Source organism: Nannospalax galili, unplaced genomic scaffold (genome assembly GCF_000622305.1).
Source record: "Nannospalax galili isolate Female #2095 unplaced genomic scaffold, S.galili_v1.0 scaffold582, whole genome shotgun sequence".
NCBI lineage: Eukaryota > Metazoa > Chordata > Mammalia > Rodentia > Spalacidae > Nannospalax > Nannospalax galili.
The window spans coordinates 1,917,126-1,940,265 of record NW_008349130.1 but is presented as its reverse complement, the minus strand read 5'-3'; the positions used below and the strand labels follow the sequence as shown (position 1 = coordinate 1,940,265).

The 23,140-nt window shown below is 41.2% G+C and overlaps 1 protein-coding gene across 10 annotated transcripts in view; it reads right to left on the bottom strand.

Moving 5' to 3' along the window:
* Positions 1 to 23,140, bottom strand: part of Dst (dystonin) — a 489,235-nt gene that overhangs the window by 398,246 nt on the left and 67,849 nt on the right. For all 10 annotated transcript variants that reach the window (XM_029570114.1, XM_029570107.1, XM_029570103.1 and 7 more), the window contains exon 3: positions 12,499 to 12,699. In XM_029570114.1, the coding sequence (XP_029425974.1) occupies positions 12,499 to 12,699 (201 nt within the window). The remainder of the gene's footprint in view (positions 1 to 12,498; positions 12,700 to 23,140) is intronic.

The following is a 23,140-nucleotide window of genomic DNA, read 5'->3' as shown; positions in this document are numbered from 1 at the left end:
CCATTAAACAACCCCCCTTGCCCCTCCACACACACGTCTTATGTTACTTACTGTAATGTCCTCAAGGTTCATCCATGTTGTAGTATGTCTCAGACTTCCTGTACTTTAAAAAAATTTAAATTTATTTATTTTTATTTTATGTGTATGAGTGTTTTGCCTGCATGTATGTAAGTGCACTACATGCATGCAATGCCCACAGAGGTCAGAAGAGGGAGTAGGATCCCCTGGAACTGGAGTTAGAGACAACTGTTAATCACCATGTGGGTGTTAGATGGGCACTGAACCTGAGTCCTGTGTAAGAGCAGCCAGTGTTCTTAGCTGCTGAACCATCATTCCAGTCCCTAATTCCTATACTTTTTAAGAATAATATTCCATTATAAGTATATATCTTATTGTGTTTCTCCATTAATCTATCAATAGACACTTATGTTGTATCTACTTTTGGGTACTATGATTGACTAAAAATATGAGTATGAAGTATGTCTTTATATCCTTCTTTCAATTCTGTGGGGTATATTCCAAAAGTAGATTTTTATTTTCTAAGAACTGTCACACTGTTTTCCATAGCTGCTACACCATTTCACATTCCCACCAGCAATGCACAGGGGTTTTGGCTTAACTTTAACATCAGATTAATTTAGGTATCTGCTCCTCATCCATCTTAGTGATGCAGAGCTGCTCAAACTGGAGGGATCAATGCTGGTACTGTGAGTGTACCAGTGGTACCCACTCTCATCAGGGTTGATTATGCATTTCACCATTTGATGTTTGAGTATGATGATGTGTGGAGACTGTACCATGGATTTCGTAGCATTTGTCAGAGTGGGCTTGCTAATACTGGTACCCCAGAATGGCCAGCTGTGACCAGGCTGTGACCAGGCTCTCAAAGATATAGAGATACTCTCCAAGAATGAGTCACATTAGAAGATGACTTCCTCTACTCCTATGTATCTATGTTCTCCCTGAAACTTCTCAGCCTTAACTTTCTAAGTGTTATCAGAAAGAACTCCCCTAAATGGAGTTCTGCCTCTTTCTAGTCTTATGAACTCTGGCCCTTTTTTTACTGTATGATACTCAGTTTTATCAAGTCAGATAAATAACATACAGTCTACCAACTGCACAGGATGACTTCAGATTAAGTAAGACATATGAATATGAATAGGTTTTGAAAATACCAACAGCTACTGAACTACACATACTACTGCAAAGAAATAATTTTCCTGAACCACTAATGTCATTTCCAAAACTGACCCTGCCATCCCAAGGCACAAACTAAATTCTATTTGGATATATTCAATTTTCACAGTTTGATTTTCTTGAACCATATATTACTCCACAGCTGAAAATATATATATACGCACATAGTACATATAGATACACATATGTACAGGTAATAGTGAAAGCAACCCCAGACATTTGGAGATGGTTCAGAAGAGTTGAAGAAGGTGATGTTTGGAAAAAGTAGGGACAAGACATAGGAGAAAAGGTCCAGAGACAAAACCATGATGGAGAGCACTTGATGCTAACCAGCTATAAGCAAAGGCAGCTTCTGAACCTAAGGTACTAGAGCAGAGGGGAGTCTCGCATTAGAGAAGCCAATGGATCAGACAACGTCTAACATTTGCTCAGGCTCTAATAATGTTTGATTCATAAGAGCTGGTAGTAATGATGGCAGGTGAGCTAGACCTCATCCACTTCACTGATAAAACAAGAATAAATGATTTAAAATGATAAAAAATGAGGTGTAGAGAAAAGAACAAGGAGGCAAATCCCAGGTAAAGATGTCTGTTAAGGGGATGGAGAAGTGGCTCCGTGGTTAAGAGCACTGGCTGCTCTTACAGAGACTGGGGTTTGGTTCCCAGCACCTACATGATAGGTAACAACCGTCTATAACTCCAGTTTCAGGGGATCTGATGCCTTCTTCTACCTCTGCAGGGCATTGCATGTCATGGGTGCACTTACATACATGCAAGCAAAACACACGCATAAAATAAAAAATAAAATAAAAGATGTCTGGTAAATCTCTAAGAGCAAAATACAAGCAAAGCTATGGCTGTGCCTTTTAAAATAAAGCAACTGAGACACATCTTCCCAGAGCAATTTATGGATTATTCTGGCTGGAGGCAAAGTAATAAACTAAACCATCTTTGGAGGGCCTTTCTTTTTAATCCCTTGATCCACAATTATCCAAAAACATTTTTAAAGTGTAAATGACCATCTGAATATTTTGTTTATTTTTCCTGAATCTTAAAGAATATATGGTCTTTTTGAGACAGGGTTTCCCTATGGCCATGGTGAGGAACTCACTATGTAGACCAAGCTGGCCTTGAACTCGCAGAGATCCACCTGCCTCTGCCTCCTGAACACTGGGATTAAAGGCGTGCACCACCACGCCCGACTAGAATTTATGTTTCTGAAGGCCCAGAACAGAACAAAAACAAAGAAAATCAAAAAGCCTTGCCATGGTCAAATGCTCCAAGAGAGTTATGACTTAGAAAGTTTTGCTTCTTTTTCTCCAAACAGACCAGGAATCTCTTCACCAAGTGAATCTTGGTTTCATGAATTGTTTGAGCAACTAAAGACCGTCTGCATTAGCACTGTTCATGAATCAGAATCCACTTGGCTTACCTGCATTGGTACACCAATTGTTAATATACTTGTTGACAGCATATTTAGAGAAGTAAAATCTTTTATAAGCATCTAGTAATTAGAAACCTAAAAAAGCAGGTATAACACTCAGTAGCAAAAATGCAGTAAACTGAATGGGCTTTATTTAATAAAATCTTTTCAGACAGTTTCCAAAGAAATTTGACTTCATTCAATAAATTCATGCTCTAGAAATGCAAAGAAGGAAACGAAGCAAATATTTTCTTCAAAACTTTGTATTTGTATTAATTAGCCAAAGTAAAGTAGGTACTGTACAGTAAAGCCTTCCATTGAAAAGGAAGTGTTCTGAGGTTATGGAAATAAAGCTGCCTAGGCCTGTGTATTTGAAAAGGAAAGGGAAAGAGAAGGCTATTTAATAACCTAGCAAGGAAATGAACAGAGAAACACCCAACTGTGTTCTCAGTAAAATCCAAGACCTGTGCTTAGTCTCCCTACACTGTGGCAAGCCCTACAATGAGGCCTTAAACCCTCATTAATGTTAATTTTTCAATGAAAACTATGCAATGTTCCAAAATATCCTGTCCCTTTACAACTACCTAAGATACAATCAGAAATCAGAAAATATCCCCCAAGATGCCAAAACAGAAAACAGCAGCAAGAAAAGAGAGGTGAGGTCAAGGAAGTACTTCATAGAGGAGAACTCAGGGAAGGAAATAGTGATGGGTGTATCTGGAAAATTCTTTTCTGCTACTTTTCTCTAGACTCCACCTGAACAGTCTTTCCTGACCTAACATGACATCCTTAAATCAAATCAAACACCCTCGACCCCTCTCTGCTTATTCCGTTTTTATTTCCAGGGAAAGAGTTAGAGGTTTCATAGGAACCATATTCCCACGAGAAGAGAAAACTAAGACCAATATTAATAGGTATTATTTGCAATTCTAGAATTAAGGTGCCAGCCAGACCAAGAATTGTTAGAGATACTCTCCCTACCACCTGTTCAGGTTTTGCTAATAGCCAGAGAAAAGAAAGTGAGCTACAGAAAGCAGAACTAGGGTACAGAAATTGGTTAAAACTTAGCAATTACCTTAATTCAATCAAATTTGAAAAGTTGGCTGCCTGTCATTTACTGAAGCCCATATGTTGTGACTGACTGGGCTTGACTACTTAAGAGTCTATTTACACATAAGTTTGGTACTAGTTCTCCATTTACAGAGAAACCTTTAGAACAAACTTAATTCCATTTAACAGTCCTCCTCGCAAACTCTCAACACTGGACAGACCTAAGGTTCATTTTTAACTTTACTCCTATCAGTGTTCACTTCCTGGGTCATTTAATCCAGGACACGGATTTGACAACATCTATGCACAAATGGCTCCCAGATCTAGATTCTGAGGTTGCATGATAGGCATTCATTGGGATATCTTATAGATATTTCTTTCTTTTTTTTTTTTCAGTCAGGTTTTTGAGAAAGAGTCCCTCTGTAGCCTCAGCTGGCCTGGAACTTGCTATGTAGATCAGACTGGCCTTGAACTCACAGAGATCCACCTGCCTCTGCCTTCCGAATGCTAGGAGTAAAAGCATGCACCACCATGCCCGGAATCTTACTGATATTTCAAAGTTAACATTCAAAATGGAAGTAGTTTTCATTTTCACTGGAGCCCAAGCCTGTTTCTGCCTGTGTTTAGCATTTCAGAAAACAAGATAATCAATCGTGTTTGACAAGGCCTGTCTGTGCCTCAACTTCTGAATCAAAATTTTCACACTCAATAAGCCAGCTTCTTTTAAAAAGTATTTTATTTACTGGGGCTGGAGAGATGGCTCAGAGGTTAAGAACACTGGTTGTTCTTGCAGAAGACCTGGGTTCAAATCCCAGCACCCATACGACAGCTAACAACTGTCCGTAACTCCAATCCCAGAGGATCCGACAACCTCTTCTGACCTCCACGCGCACTGCATGACACTGGTGCATTTACCTACATGCAGGCAATACACACATACACATAAAATAAAAATAATAAAAAACACAATAAAAGTTTTTTAAAATGTATTTATTATTTTTATTTTAAGTGTACAGGTGTTTTGTCTGCATTTATGGAATGGATTCATGTCATGCAATGCCCATGGAGGCCAGAAGAGAGCCCTGGATCCCCTGGAACTGCAGTTATGGACGGTTGTTAGCCACCATGTGGCTGCTGGAAACTGAACTTTGGTCCTCTGCAAAAGCATCCAGTGCTCTTAATCACTGAGTCAACTCTCCGGCCCCTAAGCCAGTTCCTTGCTTGTGGTAGGACCTTAAAAGAAAACAGAAGCTCCTGACTAGCACGCTATAGTTTAGGCAATGGCCTAAGAGCATTAGCAGTTTTTAATTAGATATTCTTGCAGCTCAAGTGAGAACGTCTAATTTTAAGCCACACGGAAATGGAGGCAGTCCCACTGTAGCATTGAAAAATAACTGGACTCAATAAAATGTAACAGAAATAGGTTATTTTCTTATAACTCTAGAACTTTTTTTTTTCTGTCTTTTTGAAGCAGGGTCTCCCTGTAGCCCCAGCTGTCCTAGAACTCAGTACGTAGACCAGGCTGGCCTTGAACTCACAGAGATCTGCCTGCCTCTGCCTCCCAAGTGCTGGGACTACAGGCGTGCACCACCACACCCGGCTAGAACTTTTTAAAAAATATTTTATCTATTATTTTTATTTTATGTGTATGAGTGTATTGCCTGCATGTATGTGAGTGCACCCATGTCATGCAGTGCTGCGGAGGTCAGAAGGAGGTTTCAGATTCCCCTGGAACTGTAACTTTTATGTCTCTGTGCCTGCCTTCAACATGAAAACACATAAAGATTTATTTCTTGGGCCTGAGAGTTGTTATGCGTTGAGATGTGTCTGAGTGGCTGTCAGAGTGAAATGGTTCCTGCTGTTTCCTAGGCTCCCTGAAAAGATCAAGACAATAAGATTCATGGTGAAAATGAATTTTAGGGCTTGCTTATAAGTTTTCAACATCATTTTAAAATAGATTTTGAATGCCAGGCATGGTGGCACGCACCTTTAATCCCAGCACTCGGGAGGCAGAGGCAGGGGGATCTCTGTGCATCATCACATGAGGGCCGTTTCTGATTCTGATCCAGTGCTAAAACTAAAAAAAAAAAAAAACAAAAAAACCAAAAAAAAAAAAAAAATGACTTTTGATTAATGTAATAGTTTAAAACCAGAGATTTCATCTATACATACTTATCATCTGTACAGGTAGAAAACCTGGCACTCACTGTGATTACAGTACCTGGAGGGTTAATTAGAAATGGAAACATACAGAATTTCTCTTTTTTTCAGTCAATACTTCTCCAGTCAAGAGAACCTGGGTTTAAGTATTAGCTCTATTTTCTACCAGGTACATGACCTTGGCAAGACTCCTCCTCTGTGGAAAGTGAGCATTTACCCTAGAGGATTGCTAGGAAAAGTAAATGAGGGAGAAACAGAGAGCACAGAGAACAAGGCCGTGTACTGCCATGACGGAAATGTAAGGGCTCTTGTTATCGCAACAATGAAATCTGTTGTGGTTTGAATCCATGAAGTCCTCCACGGTCTCCTGATTTGATTGCTGAGACACCAGCTTGTGGCACTATTTTGGAGGCTGTGAAGTCTTCAGGAAGCAGGACCTGGCTTAGAGGAAGGGGCTCACTGGAGGATTTACCTGCCCCCTGGTTCCAGTAGGCACTCACTCTCTGCTTCCTGCTGGAACCCTGTGAACAGCCTCTGCCACATGCTCCTACCATCCAGGACTGAGCCGCTCTGCCATGCCTTCCCCACAGTAGGAGGCTACAACATTCTAAAACCAGGAACCAAAACAAAGCTTTCCTCTATCAGGTATGTGGTCACAGTAATGCGAAAGTGACTAATACAATATTTAAAGACTGGGATTCGGGAGCCAAAGATTGCTTTGTAATATCAAAATATTAAAACACAAAGGAAGATCTTGGTCTAATTTTCTTTTCTGCTCCAAAGTGATTAAAGATTCCTAAACATACCAGTGACAGATCTTGATATATACAATAAATTTCAAGACACATTTACTGAGAGAAAAATCAGGATAAACTTGCTATCTGCTCAACCTTAGAGACATCTAATTCTCCAAAGGAGTGATGACATAAGAACTATATGTATTATTAATTAAGTTTCTATTAGTGATCTCCAATATACATTCTTATAGGCACATTTAAATATAAATTATGAATTCAGAGTAAGTGAATTTGTTGGGGCAGCCAAAGGCACCGAAAACCAATGCATTCCACATGACACATCATCATAAAGACAGCCTTACTGCAAGCTCGCTGAAACTGCAGTCACGGTTTTCTTACCGCCTCACATGCTGGGGATCAAACCCAGAGCCATGTGCATGTTAGGCAAGCACTCCACCCTCAGTCTGTGGTCACATTTTCTGATTCTTCTTTATAGTTACTTGTTAGTCTTCCTTGCTCAGGAGTCTTATTAAGATATGTCTGGAGTGCTTTGTATAGTCATTCAAATAATCTTGAATCACCACAGTTTATTTAATCTTGTCCAACCTCCAAACCACAACCAGAGAGGCTTTTGCAGCCCTCTGTGGTAGCACTGACTTTCTTTAGATATGGGGATCAGAACAGGAATGAATAGGCTTTGGGCCTACTGAATAAGATGGCTTCAGCAGGAATTAGTGACTGCACTTAACTAAATCCATCAGAGGACGTAACTCAGTCTCTATGTGACATATAAGCGTGGAAGTGTCAGGAGGTCAGATTGCTCCAGAAGTCTGCATAGAAATCACAAGAAATGAGGAGCCAACAGCCTCCTCACTGCTAACTCATAGTTCTGGTTTCCTAGACAACTGACTGGAGATGCACGCAGATGGGGGAGAGGGATGCGCTCCACCTGCTCTGAAGGACACACCCCAGATTGTGTGCAACCTCCACTATAACTCACCCCTCCTCCAATCTATCTTCCTTCCAGCTGCTCCTACAGAGGATGACAGAGTAAGGGCCATCCCTGGATTCCCTACCATCAATAACAGATGCCCAAATGTAGGCTGTCACACCTAGACTACTGCAGTGGTTAGTGATCTGTCCTTGAGCCTGCTCTCCTATCGACCCTGCACGTGTTTAATCTTCCTAAAATCATGATGCTCACTTGCCCTTATGTGTCCGTGAAGTACCGTAGCTGACGTTTCCATCAGTGGTTGACTGAAATGTGTTTTGGCTCCAGTCAATTTTTCCAGCTTTCTTTTGTATTTCTAGAAGCTGGAAAGATGACTCAGTGGTTAAGAGCATTTACTGCTCTTCCAGAGGACCTGAATTCAGTCCCCAGGACCCACACGGTGGCTAACAACTATGTATTAATTCAGTTCCGGGAGACCTGATGCCATCTTCTGGACTCTGTGGGAATTACACAACATGGGTATACTTAAATTCATGCAGTCAAAACACACACATAAGATAAAAATAAAGTTTTACCAAAAAGTCTCACATCCAAACAGTTCTCTAAACGCCCACTTCTCTTCTGCCTTGCCAGTTCCTGTCTATGTTTTGAACAACAACTCTTTCGTCAAGTAACCAGTTCCTAACAACCGATTTGAAGAATGGGGAAACCTCAAACCTTTTTTTCTGAATTCCTATAGTGTTAGGTATTTTTACCATGCTACATTTCATATATAAATGCTATTCATTCATTTATTCAAATAAAATGAATGAAAGTGTCAAGAGGCATTCTAGATCAGATGAAATGGCCTTCAAAGATCTAACGTATGGTCTATAAAAAGAAAGGAAGAAAAAAGAAAACAAACGAGAAGGACAACCATGTGTCATCTATTCTGAGCAGATCATCATGCCGTCCTTTTCTATATGATGGTTCGGTTCCTTACAACTCTATAAAGGGGTATCACTTTACCCTAAGGAAACTGCATCTCAGAGTCGAAACCACTTAAACAAGCATTGTCACGTGTCTCTCTTTCTCTGCTGTCCTTGGCCCCCTCTCAGAGTCTCTGCCCACACCTTGTTCCATCCCTGAGAGCTGATCTCTACAACTAAACTCTTTTACCTTCTGGCTTCCAGTGAGGTTAAATGAATGTGAGGCGGCAGCAGGAGCTAAGAGGGTAGCACACCTCCTCCACCTCCTCCTTCCTGACTTACTGGTTCTGGCAGTAGCTACAGTCTGCAGCCATAGCTTCCATGAATGGACTTAGCTCTTACCTCCAGGATCCAGTGACCTTTGCTTCTGCAGTCCCTTCAGGCCAGGGGTGGCAGGGAGGCAGGTTCCACTAGCAAGCTGGTGAAGTAACTGAACCTTACTTGCACCTGTATAAATAGTCCTTTCATAAACCTCTTTTCAGTCAATCAAATAAATGTGCCAACTGTTTCCTGTAGATACACATAGGAGCACATGAACCTATGTGGGTCTTATGGCAGTAGCCTCCATTTTCACTGAGATATCTGCTACCCTGGAGGTCCTGAGAATGAAAATGGGTAGCTTGCTGATAGGAATGGTCAAAAAACTCACTGAACAAGCCAAGTGAGCATGAGTCAATCTTAAAACTTAGAGTTCACTAGACAACTCAGAGTCAGTTCAAAGTCATAGAGGCATGACACATTTCTCATTAACCAAGTAGTTTATATAGAAGGCTCATGAGAGACTGATAATCACCTGCCCCTCAAACCACATGGGGAGATTAAAAGTGAAGAATTCACTAGTTAAAAACAGAACAAATCCACCTATCTTTTTCCTCTGTGTGTGTTCACGTGTGTGTGTGTATGTGTGTGTGTGTAAGTATGTGTGTGTGCATATATTCACATGCTCATGTGTCCAAGTGCACATGTAGGCAGGTGCACATGCGTGTGTGTGTGTGTGTGTGTGTGTGTGTGTGTGTGTGTGTGTGGAGGAGGGCCTCAGGCACTGGGATAGTGTTGATTTTCACCTTGACAGGATCTAGAATTTTCTGGGAGAAAGCCCTCTGGGCATGCCTCTGAGGCATTGTCTTGATTCTAGTAATTGAAGTAAGCCAACCTGCCCATTGGCAGCACCATTTCAAGGGCTGAGACCTGGACTGAAAAAGAGAGAGGGAGCTAGCCACAAGCATTTCTCTGTCTATTTCTTTACTTTGGATGCAATGTGACCAGTTCCCTCAAGCTCCTGCCACTGTGACTTCCCAGTCAGGATGGACTTTACCCTTAACTCTGAATGAAAATCAACGCTTTCTCCCTTAGGTTGCTTTTGTCAGAATATTTTATCACAGCAACTAAGACAGGCACGAGCTGCCTTTTTTTTTTTTTTACAAGGTCTCCCACTGACACGGAAATCATCAAGGAGGTTAGGATGGCCAACAAGACCCAGGGATCCATCCATTTCTGTCTCTACTTGGCATTGGGGTTGAATCTGCACCATCATGGCCAGCTTTTTTATGTGGATTCTGGGGACTGAACTCAGGTCCTCATGCCTACAAGGTTAACACTTAATAGACTGAACCATCTCACCAGCCCCCTAGTCTCTACCTTTAACTGGGCCACAGCACTGGAGATAAGCTCAATTAGTTCACATACTATACAAGCTTATAACGTACAATGTGGAAGCCTCATTTGCAGCTCATCTACCTGCACCTCAAATGATTTACTGCGTGGACCACAGCTTCGCAAGCCTCTGTGCCATTTGGTGGTCTCCTCTGAGATCACTAACTTCATTTTCCACTTGATAAACTTTAGTTTAATCTTTCAGGACTTGCCTTGGAGCAAGGCAAATAGTCTTATCTGCAAATAGTTTTGGCCATCTGGGCTGCTTCTAGAGTGTCGTGCACAGCTCCAGAGCAGTACTCACATACACAGAACATGCATGTGTTTGTCAACTGACACAGCTGTGAGACCTTACAAATAGGTACCATGGTAAGATAAGAGTATGGAGGTGAGTGCTTACGATCTAGAAATAGGGTGCCTAGATTCAAACTCTAAATTCTGTTCCCTAGCAACTGGGTCATCTTAGGTGTGTGAGCTATTCTCCAGGTCTCAGTTTCATTATCTATAAAATGGCAATGGTAACATCTACCTCAACAGATTAAATGAGAAAAAGAATAAAGCCTGTTATATTCCTGAGCCCTGTTAGTTAATATGTGTGTATATAACCTTTATTTCTTATATAAAAAGTATACAAATTTGTTGAGTAAGAAAGCTTTCCATTTCCCCTTTCTCTGCATAAATAAGTTCTATTTAGATGGTCTTTCCTTTATTAAATCATGAAGGCTTTCCTCTCTAAATACATACAGTTTATATGCCATGGAACAATATTTAAGCCAGTCTTGGACCACACTGTTCTAATTAGATGGTACCATCTAATTAGTTTTTCTTTAGAAGGCGAAAAGCTCCCATAACCTAGTGATGTCAAAGCCACTGTAATATCTTGTTCAACACATGAGTCATGTGCTCATGATATTAGTGTAAACAATCCTGTTGCACTGCCAGCTGTGGAAAGGTACAGCACATACAATTACACTCACACACAGGACTTGACAGTGATAATAAATGACTAATTGCTACCTTATGTATTTATTATACTATACTTTTATCATTATTTTAGTATTTACTCCTATTTATTTAACAAGACAGGTTACTGCAGTACAGCATGCTGTTGGGCCCCAGCAGAAGTCTCCTGCAACTCACGCTTACCCTGTCTATTGACTGCATGTTCTTCTCCTGCAGTGGACTCATTCTCATGTTGTTTTATTTATTATGGCCCTCAGAGCAACACATATAGCATGGCTGTTCACACGTACATGTACACACACACACACACACACACACACACACACACACACCATAGATTTGTGCAAATACACTCCATATACACAACAGTAAAAAGTCATCTAGGACAGTAATGCTTTTCTTATGTTTCAGATGGTTCATGATAAACAGGACCTTTCTGCTGGTCCAGTCACTCAGCCTATTTCCATGTGTGCCTGCCACACAGCTACCCCAATAGAAGGGCATCAGTATTTAAATCATTCCAGTGACATTATCAAGTCAAATCCTGATAGTTCCCACAGTGTGGCACAGGAAACAAAAATAATAGGCTCAATATAGCAAAGGGATGAACCCCATGGACACTTTTTCTAATCATAAAGCACTATGAAAGTATTGCAGATAAGAAATATTCCTTTTAAAGTTTTGAAAAAGCATTCACCAAGGCCCCCATCCTTAATTATCAGAATGTTGATTAGCATGTCCATGTGTCAGAAAAAAGCCCAGTACACCTAGATCAGAATGCTCAGGAAAAGAGGAGGTGTCGACTAGCTCCCAGTTGAGTCCCAAATGTCCCAGGGAAGGCAATTCACCAGTCAACAGAAACACAGGACACCTGGTTAGGAAAGACAGAGCCGCTGCCTTCCAACAACTGAAAGGCCACACTTCAGAGGTCTTTCCAGAGTTACCCTGAGCTGGTTATAAAGGGAAGCTGGGCCTTCCTGGTCAAGAGCCTCCTGAAGGAGATTAGCTAAGGCCATTGATTCCAGTCCCATCTTCCCTCCTGTGCTTTTCCTGTCCTAATACTGGCTTTGCTGTTGCCTGGTTACCAGCTCTGAGGAATACCACCCCTACTGTCTCTAGGCTCCCTATCCTCTTTCTAGACCACGAGCTCCAACAGCAGTGGGCATTCATCAGGTTGTATATCAGTCTGGATGACACTGACCTACTTTTACCTCTCTGGTAATGGTCTGCCCTGGGATCCTCTAAGAAATCTATTCCTTCCTAAAACACAGTCACTTTGGGGGATAACAACACAACAACCTGTTTACATGATCCGAAACTTGTTTAAGATGAGAGAATGACCATACCATTTAGGCGAAGTATTTAATTTTCTTATAGAAGACAGTTCTTTACTTACAGGTCTTCTGACTGGAGCACCTTGAACAGAGTGATAAAATTCTGGCTGGACTCGGCTGCTTTTCTTGATTCTTCGCTTCCTCACTGAAGTTTCTTGCTCACTCTGATGGTGAGCTTCCACCACAGGCTTTACCTCTTCTAGTCGGGCAGCTGCGGCGGCTGCAACCCGTCTCCTGATATGTCGAGGGCTCGCTCGGAATCCCTGTGGCAGGAAACACACAAAATTCAGAATTTTCACTGAATTACTCTAGACATGTTCTGGAGTTAATTAAACTAAGAGCTTCCCAAATCCCCAGTCAATGAAATCATTTACATTTCTAAAGTGAGGAAGACGCTCAACATGCATGTAAAGTTTATCCACAGGACTGTGTACAGTGCCTCATGGTTCAGAACAGCCTACCTTAGAAAATACTCCAGAGATCCAGCAAATCCATGGAAGAATGCAAAAGAGCAGATGGGTACCCTGCCCTACTTCTTTATGGTAGAAATGAGGTATAAAGAATGTGTGACAGCTTTAGCTTGAAACGGGGGGAGGGGGAGAGGGGTTAGGGTGGAGAATAGTACACCGGTCCAGGTGTGATGGTTTTAATTATCAACATGACACAATGTAGAGTCACCCTGGAAAAGAATCTCAACGAGGCATTGCCTAGATCAGGTTGGCCTGTGGGCATGTGACAAGAATCAAGGCTGTGAGGGTCTGTTTATGCTTAGACAACCTTGCACTGATAAGAATTTTCGGCATGGGTCAAAATGGCTATGGCTAAACATCTGGAGGGCTATGAGTCAGCACAGAAATGACTGACACCGAATGTCCAGGGACCCCAAAAGTAAACAGTGATATAATCTATTACATTACCAGTTTTGATCTTTGTGTGATTTCCTAGAAAAGTCCTTAGGACAAGGTACATGTTTAGGACAAGGTACATGTTCTCTTGTCCAGTGTCCCCCTGCCCAGCAGCCTGTGTGCTCTCAGGGGGGAAAGATAAAGCGTGCTTCATTTGCCAGTGGCTCTATAAATCTATTTGCTCTCCAGCTCCTCTTGACCCTCTGTTCCTGGCCTCAGGACTTGTCCTCCAAATTATTTCTGTAGAGGACTGTCTTGACTATATTATTGCAAGCAGCACCATCCCTGGATCCTAGACAGTTTACTTACAGAGAGGGGCCAAGCACCAATAAGGATGCATGCATCTGTTCTCTGTTCTTCATTGTGGAGGAGACTAGTTACTTCAAGTTCCTGTAACTGGAATTGCAAGCCAAATAAGCCTTTTCTCCCTTAAAGTTGCTTTTGTGAGGGCATTTTATCACCAGCAACAGAAGTGAAGAGCAAAGGGCTATTGCACTCCTAGAGCAGAACCCTCTTGGAGGAAGTAGGAATGCAAAGCTAAGGTGAGATGGTTGGTGAGACAGAGGAGGTAAGTTTTAGAGTGATAGGTCTGGATCCAAGTGCTGACTTGTTAACTAAAGCTACACAATGCATTCAACATTTCTGATTTCAGCTGTTCTAATCTATAAAATATCTGCATTCTATTATTACAGCATTTCTAAGTCACCTTACCATTGTGGCTGAATAAAAAACAATCTGACTTAGTGCTCATTTGAAGACCAGGGGTGGACCTGAGCTCTAAGCACCTGTTCCTTCAGCTGTCTCACAGAACTCTGCTTTCAAGCCAAGCTTCACTCACTCTTTTATTCCAACAGTATCTCCAGCATGAATTGGGGAACTTGAAACTAGGATCCACCCCCATTTCATCTGATCCCTGGGCCTAGAATATCACATACACAGTTTCAGACAGACTTCTCAATTCTTTTCACTGTTTTCAATGAAAATGCCAGGCTGCTTCCAGCGATTTGATATGTTAATCATTTGCACCCACATTCATTCACTATCTTGGGTGAAGGGTAAGGAGGAGTCCTGAGGGATTAAGGTCAGGTGCCCAGGTCACAAGAGAAGCACATGGCTTGGGAGAGCTTGTTTACATTATAAACAGTACGTTTTTGGTCACAAAGTTAGGTAAAAGTTATTAGTCTGATTATGTCCATATTGTAAAAGACATATTCAGAAGACTTTTAAATTTTAAATAAAATAGTCTATGTAAAATTCAAAGTACAGCATCTAGAAAAAAGCAGGTGTTTGATAAAATGGCTATGCTTTCTCTCTTTCAGTAAGGTAAGCATAACTCATTAGACAATCAATGCCATGCTGTGCACTTGGGAATGTCCAAACAATTGGGGAAATTTCAAAGATAATCTCTGTCCTGCTATGGCTTATAGTTTACCAGAAAACTAAAGAAGTGGCTTACACCAAGTACACAAGCACACAGGCATGTGTAGTTAAGGGTTAAAGGCAGTCCAGGACTGTCACTAGTAGATCTCAGGGAAGGAATCAATGAATGAAGCTGGGAATACTCTGTATGTGACTTAGTGTGGTGGGTGGCAGGCACTTGAAGAGTGGATAGAATTTATATTCCAGGCAAGGGAAAGAACATAGGGAATGAACGCATAAGTAAAATGACAGGAATGAGGAGGCAATGTTTACAAGCAATGGAAATACTACTGGATGGCATGTCAGCAGGAGAGTGTCAGTCAAGTGTGGAGGGGAAGTAGAGAGGGTAAGCAGCAAATGCTCCAAGGGGTGCCTCTGAGTCTGTGGGTCCCCTGAATTTTAGAAGTGATATAAAAGACTTAAAGACTGCAGTGGCAGTATATGGAACAGAGAAACATGTTTTTTAAAAAGGTCTGATTGTGTATCCGTGGGGTTCAAAAACACCGGTGTATGTAGGGGACTTCTCACTGAGGGGTCTGGAGACCTTGTTCACAAACTGAAGGATATGAAGAGGAGGAAGAAGAAAGTAGAGGATGACTGACACAGTAACATTGAGGTCAACAGAAAGAGCACAGAGGAAATGCAAACCGATTTTCAGAACTGAGGTCATGGTTTGGGCTCTTTCTTCACATCAGCCTGTTCCCATCCCTCCCCTGTGCAAAAGCTCAGCTGGTCCTCTTCAACTCAAAATAGCCCCGGAAGGTCCTGGCAGCACCCACACAAGCCAGGAGGTGCTACAGCAGCTGCTGGAGTAGAAGATTAAGAATGGGGAACTGGAGTCAACTGCAAACCATGTTCTGGAGCAGTTTGGGTCAAACATGTAGGAACCCACAACTATGTACATGCCTGGACCCCCACCCGGATCCCCTCCTCCTCTGAATGAGGCTTGATGTGGGTTAAGTCTGCAGTTTGAGAACTTAAGAATCTCAAGGAACCACAGTTTAATCAAACCACTAGGTGGCACTAACAGCCATTACCCACAGTGTCATCATTTAGAACTGTGGGTACCAAGAGAACTAACAAATCATGCGATAACATGCTAGCGTTGTAGAAACGGAGGGAACTAAGGGCATTTATTTGGTAAAAATGTAGTTTCTCCTCTTAGGAGCAATAAGCAGTCATGTTTTGCTTAGTTTCCATTTTGTTCTTGTTGTTATTGATTTTGTGTTTTGGAGGAGGTGTTGTTGTTGGTCTGAGACAGGGTCTCCCTGTAGCCCCTGCTGGCCTGGAATTCACTATGTAGACCAGGCTGGCCTCGAATTCACAGAGATCCACCTGCTTCTGCCTCCTGAGTGCTGAGATTAAAAGTGTACAACACCACACCCAGTCTACTTCCCACTATTACCAATAGTCCTCAGCAGTCTACAAATTCTAGAATCACTTAGGAGGGGCACTACCTAAAATTCTTCTAAAATGATCCCCCCCAAAAAATCACAGCATGATGGTACAGCCATTTTAGAGAACAAGAACCCATTCAAGCCATATCTTATATCCATGTGGGACAGATTCTACCAAGACTGTCTGAGAAGACACGCAAAGAAGAACTGTGATTTTTCACTGTTTTTAAATATATGTATTTATTTGATTATGTATGTTTCTGAGTGTGTATGTGTTTGAGTGTGTGTGTATGAGAGAGAAAGAGATGTAGAGAGAGAGGAAAAGAGGGAGGAGGGGGAGGGGAGAGAGAGAGAAAGAGAGAGAGACCACGGTATACATGTGGAGGTAAGCAGACAAGTTTGGGGAGTTAGTTCTCTCCTTCCACTACTTGGGTCCCTGGGACCAAACTCAGGTTGTCAGACTTGGCGGCAATCACCTTTACCCACTGAACCATCTTACCAGCCCATAAAATACTTTATGATACCCAAAGCAGAAAGCAATTAAAAGCAGTGTTTTCTAAGCTTCAGCCATTTTCCTCTCACCTACATAGTTTTTCCAGATCTGACCATTGCCACGCCAACCACTGTAAATGCTATTTTGTCCAAATATAATTGTACTATTTTATTTTCTTTTAAAAAATATTTTGTTATTTGTTATTTTTAATGTGTATGAAGAGCATTGCCTGCACGTATGTGAGTGCACCATGTCATGCAATGCCACAGAGGTTAGAAGAGGGCACCGGATTCCCCTGGAACTGGAGTTAAGGGCGGTTTGTAGCCACCATGTGGGTGCTGGGAATAGAACCCGGGTCTTCTGCAAGAGCAATCAGTGTTCTTAACAACTGAGCCATCTCTCCAGCCCCAAAAAGAATTGAACTATTTTAAAACGCTTTTTATAAGCACTGTAGTAGAGTGCACAGATTGTACAGTCAGACTACTGCCTCTGTCATTTCCAGCTTGTGTGATCTTGGCTAGTTACTTAATTATTTCCTTACCTGTAAAATAGGCATTAGAATCACTTCATAGGCTTAAGAGGAATTATGAATTCACTTAAACTACACAGACGAGTGCTTCACACAGTAGGCTATGTATTAACTATGGTTACTATATATTACTTGTATAAATAAAATACATTCTTTTAAAAGTTTCAGTTATTCATTTATTTCATGTGTATGATGTTTTACTTACCATGTTTGTAAGTGCATCTGTGTTGGGCAATGCCCACAGAGCCCAGGGAGAGTATCAGATCCCCTGGGAACTGGAGTTACAAATGGTTGTTAGCCATTGTGTCGGTGCTGGGAACAGAACCTGAGTCCTGTGCAAAAGCAACCAGTGTTTTTAACTGCTGAGCCATCTCTCCAGCCCCAATAAAATGTATTCTTGAACACAATCAGATATGATATGAAAAGGAAAAATGAGTCACACTGCTGGTGTGCCTTGCTGACAGGCCCCGAGGCACTGATGACTAGGTGGGTTCTTGCTCCAGATAATCCCAGGCACGCGCTCTCCAGTGAGTCAAACAACCACACTCAAACACCAGTTCTGTTACTAAGTGTGTGATATTGATACGTCTCTGTGTCTCGGTGTATTCACCTGTCAAGTGTATATAATACATCTCTTCTGGAATCGTTATATTTAAATAAGGAAGTCCACATAAGAGACGTGTAGGAGTACATAGCATATAAATAGTAACTAATTATCTCTATTATTGTTTCAAGTACTTCTAGATCTTGCACTGGCAAATTACATGACAACAGCTCAGAGCTATGATGACAAAGACTATAAACAACATGGAGCCATAGATGGGCAGGCAGTTTTTCATTTTCCTGGATCACTGACAGACACAGTCTTTGCTTTATGGTCACTCACCCTAAACACTTTAAAAAACAGGCCATGACTTAGCAGAAGGAAATTTTATTTTAAGACAATAGGTGGTGCTATAAGCTCTTCTGGGTGTTAGGATTTACAGGCACCAGCAGTCCGTCTCTCTAATTATTTGACCTTGCCTAGATACCATTAGATAGGCATGGGGTTAGGAAATAGGGACAGGGGGTAGTCTCAAAGGCAGCTTAAAACTTTCAAAACTAACATTTCAGCAGTCACTCTTTGAATGGTCTGTTTAGTCAAAAATGAGCCAGAAGAACAATTTGGGCCTTAACCTGGCCACAAAGCTAAAGGATGGACTTGTGGAAATAAATACAACTAACCATCCCTTCCTGGCCCAAAGCTAACAGAAGGCTGCCCTACCCCAAATCTAAAACAGAAACTCATGGGGTAAACATCAGAAATGTGACTGGCTATCTCCTGTCTCAAACACCCACCCTGAATTTAAGGTCACACCCTTTAAGTGACTGCAAAATTAAACTAACAGTAATAAAAATTAATTAGTCCTTTCTGAGGTGGCTTGAGGAAGCAGAGTAGAATTTTACAAGCTGCTCATGTCATCCCATCCCAGGCAGAACGCAACGCAATTCTTCTGAGCACCTCAATAAAGAACTGGATGGACAAAGCCTCAGGAGACTTTCCTTTGCTCTTCCCCTTTCACCCGCCTTGCCTTCCTGCAAAGTGTGCTACTCTTTCCCCAAACTCTACTGTGTTAAATACTTCTTTCACTTTCCTATTTCCTTTGGTTCTCTGGGAAGGGGCTCTAGGAGAGGGTCCCTAGCTATAGCCCACCTCACTTAAGGATGGAGGTGATTTCCTGTTCTCTGATAACAGTACCATAACTTTTAATTAGGAGGTGACATTTGGAAGTCTCTCAGTAGGTGACTTCTGCCATCTTTAGGGACATTCAATTTATTGTCACCTTCTGGGTAACAGCTTCTCAAGGGGGCAGAATTCTGTGAAGAAAACGAACATGAGATAAATTCTCTCATACTTTTACCTAAGTGCACACTACTGATAACTATAAGTACAATATTGTACAGAACACTACTCCTCATGTCCAGCTCCCTTGGGCCCTGGATGTGAGTCTTTCAGGTACTCCACATCAGTGGAACCACACAGTACTTATCTTTCTGTGACTATGTTATTACAGTTAGGAAAATGTCCCCAACATTCATCCTTGTTGAATACATCATGTGGATTTACTTTTTTTTAAGGTGATAATATCCACTGTATTTATACACCACATTTTCTTAATCCATTCATCTGTTCATTGAAATTACATTATTTCTATATCTTGGTTATTTTAAGAAATACTATAAAGAATACAAGAGTGTACATATTTCATCAAGATTTTGGCTCAATTCTTTTGATAAATAACCAGGATTGTGGATTGTATGATTCCATTTTCTTTTGAGAAAATATACTGCTCCATACTGGTTTCCATAGTCTCTATACTATTTTATACACATCAAAACAGTATAGTAGGGTTCCAATTTCCCCACATCTTTGACAATACGTTTTTATGATTGTCATCTCACAGGTGTCAGGTGACATCTCACTGTGATGCCTTGACGACGTCTCAACACATAGTCTAGTCAAGGTGCTCCACACACCTAGCTCTGCCTCAAGAGTAGATTCCTAGCTAACCTCAATGAATGAAAGTCCCTGTGTTTCACCTTTGAATGTAAAATAAAGACACATAAAGATGGAAAAGAAATTAGTGGGAATTCATTAGTTCTAGTGTCAAAATACCGGAAACTGCCTAGTACTTGTCTGTTCTAAGGAGTCAAGTCTTGTCTGTGAGTTCTACCATGTATTTATATTGTTTTTCTTTTGGTTTAGGTCAGATGTTACCTGCAAACAAAAACCTCCAGTCGTGGAGTACATTGAATTGGGGAGGGGGGCGGGTATGATAGTGGAGGGAGGTGCAGATGGGGAAGGGAATCTAAACATCATCAAATTATAGTGTATGAAAATTGCAAAAATTCAATAAGAAAATTTTTTAAAAACCTCCAGTGCAACCTCTATACCTAAGGCTCATGGAACATAGAACAAGGAGTAAAGAGAACACTAATGCATCTCTCAACTCTCATCAATGAAGCTCCCTCATGCAACAGAGGGCCAGGAACACAAAAGGTCACAAATGGCTAAAGCGTAGAGACTAAGAGTTTGTACAGTGTAGGTCCTTGGATAGGACTCCTATATTAAACTCCACCCACCCACAGTCAGGAACCATTATGGAAGAGGGGGCAGAAAGATTGTAAGAGACAGGAAGGAGGTTCATGACCATATCGAAATAGTCCTATAGGCTCCTGGGACTTTTCTCATGCAAACTTACAGCAATGGTGTTAGCATGCACAAGACCCATGCAAACTTAGACAAAAACCAAACACAGAGCTGTGGAAATGAGCAGTAGGCCCCAATCTTAGTCAAAGAATTACTGGCAGCTGATTACTGCTGGGTGGGGAAGAGCTGATCCTCCTAAAGGGAAGGCCTCTAGATATGCTGACTAGACCTCATGGATAAAATTGCACTGAGGGACGTCTGGGGACACTAACTTGACACATTAGGCCGTAATATAAATGACAGAATGTATGAATTCCAGTTGGGGGTGGCTATGGGAGGGTACCAACAGGGAAGGGAGTATAAAGATGATTAAGATGTTATGTATGAAATATACAAAAATTCTATTAAAAAATTACACAAAATAAAAATAATAAATATTAAAAATCAGGAAATTCATAAGAAAATTTTAGAGATTATGTCAGAACTAAAAATAAATTCTGAGAAAGCTAAAAAGGAAATTATTAGACTTCTGAGTCCCTAGGTTTCACTACTCTGCCAAAGGAGTTTATGGCATAACATAGATCCAGAATATAGAAAGTCTTGAAATTTTTAAGAAGAAATTCATGATAGACACTCCTAGTTTTCACCAAAATCTATGTCTGCTGCTTTAAACCTGGTTCATTTCCCAGCCTTCCTTGCAGTTAGGTAAGAGCTGTGACTGAGCTCATAAAAACACTTCCCACAGCTACCACTCCATTCTGTTCAGCTTTTGGTCTGAAATGACCTTCAGAGAAACCTTGAGAGGCACATGTGGAAGGTGGCAGTGACTCCATCAGCCTCAGTCTTCAAATAACTGTGTGAAAGAAGGCATTCCTCAACTGCCCTTTTAAATAAGCTTCAGATATATTTCTGTTTTGTTCTGGCCACCAAAGGAGCTTGCCTGATTCCATGGTACTCACATTTAAGTAGCATCACAACCACTCAAAAGACTCATCAAAACACACTCTTCACCTCACTCCCACAACAGCTATTATCAGAAAGACCAGCTCTGGGCCTGTACCTCAGTAGTGGAGTGCTTGCTCAGCACGAACAAGGCCTTGGGATTAATCACCTGCACTAAAAAGAAAATGAACAATAAAAAGTTCTGGCGAGGATGTGGGGAAAACAAAATCCTTGCACATTATTGGTGGAAATGTAAATGTAAAGAAGCCATTATGGAAATCAATATGGAGGTTTCTCAGAAAATTTAAAACAGAGCTGTCATATGATCCAGCAAGCCCAGCAGTATATATTCAAAGGGTCAACGAGATAGTTCTGAGGGTTAAAGGCATTTGCCACAAAGCCTGACAACTTGAGATTGATCACTAGAACCTACATGGTAGAAGGAGAGAACCAACCCCCAAAGGTTATTCTCTGACCTACACAAATACACATACACACACATACACATACATGTACACACACCACACACATATACCACCACACAAATACATATACACACATGAACACCAAATACACACACGTACACACACAACAAATAAATGAATGAATGAATGAATAAATAAATAAATAAATAAATAAATAAATAAATAAATAATGTAAAAATCTTAAGATATATCGGCACTTCATGTTCATACACTATAGCCACAAAACTAAATGATGGAAATACCCTCCATACCCATCAACTACCGAATGAAAAAAACGTAATAAGTATGTACAGTAGAACTTTATATTCAGCCAAATAACAATGAAATCCTGACACGTGTACTGTCAGGCTCAGCAAGGCAATTACCACACAACCTCACTCATATGTGGAATCTAAAAAACGTGATTTCACAGAAGTTGAATGCACAGGATGCTTCCCAAAGGCTGGAGAGAGCAGAGGGGAGGGAGGACAAGGCTAAAGCTAACAAGAGCTGAATTACATTCAGAGAGAAGCAATACCTCCGACAAGCTACCACACAGCAGGGATGCTGGGAGGACCATCACATACATTTTAAAGAGCAGTGAGAAAGGATTTAAAATTTTTTTCACCGTAGGAAATAATAAATTTGATAGATATGATAAATGGAGACAGACATGCTCAGTCTGACTCAAACATTATACACTAAATTGTATATATTAAAGCATTACATGCTAACCCCCTTAATATATACTTTAAAAAAAAATTTTTTTTAATGTGTATGAGCTTATTGCCTGCATGTATGTAAGTGCACCCGTGTCATACAGTGCCTTCAGAGGTCAGGAGAGAGCATTGGATCGCTGGAACTGGAGTTAGGATGGTTGTTAGCCACCATGTGGATGCTGAGACTCAAACCCAGGTCCTCTCTGCAAAAGCAGCCAGTGCTCTTAACTGCTGAGCCATCTCTCCAGCCCCATTAATATATACTTTTTATGGCAAGGATAGAACCCAAAGCCTCACTTATGCTAAGCATGTGCTCCACCACTGCGCTACAGTCCCCAATCCCAATATATACAAGTATATAGAACTTTTATGTTTTTACGTATCAGTTAAAAATAAATTTCACAACCGGGTGTGTGGTGCACGCCTTTAATCCCAGCACTCAGGAGGCAGAGGCAGGTGGATCTCTGTGAGTTCAAGGCCAGCCTGGTCTATATAGTGAGTTCCAGGACAGCTGGGGCTATAGGGAGACCCTGTTTCAAAAAGACCAAAAAAAAAAAATTCACTTAAAAAAAAATCACAGATTGGGGCTGGAGGGATGGCTCAGCAGTTAAGAACACTGGTTGTTCTTGCAGAAGACCCAGGTTCG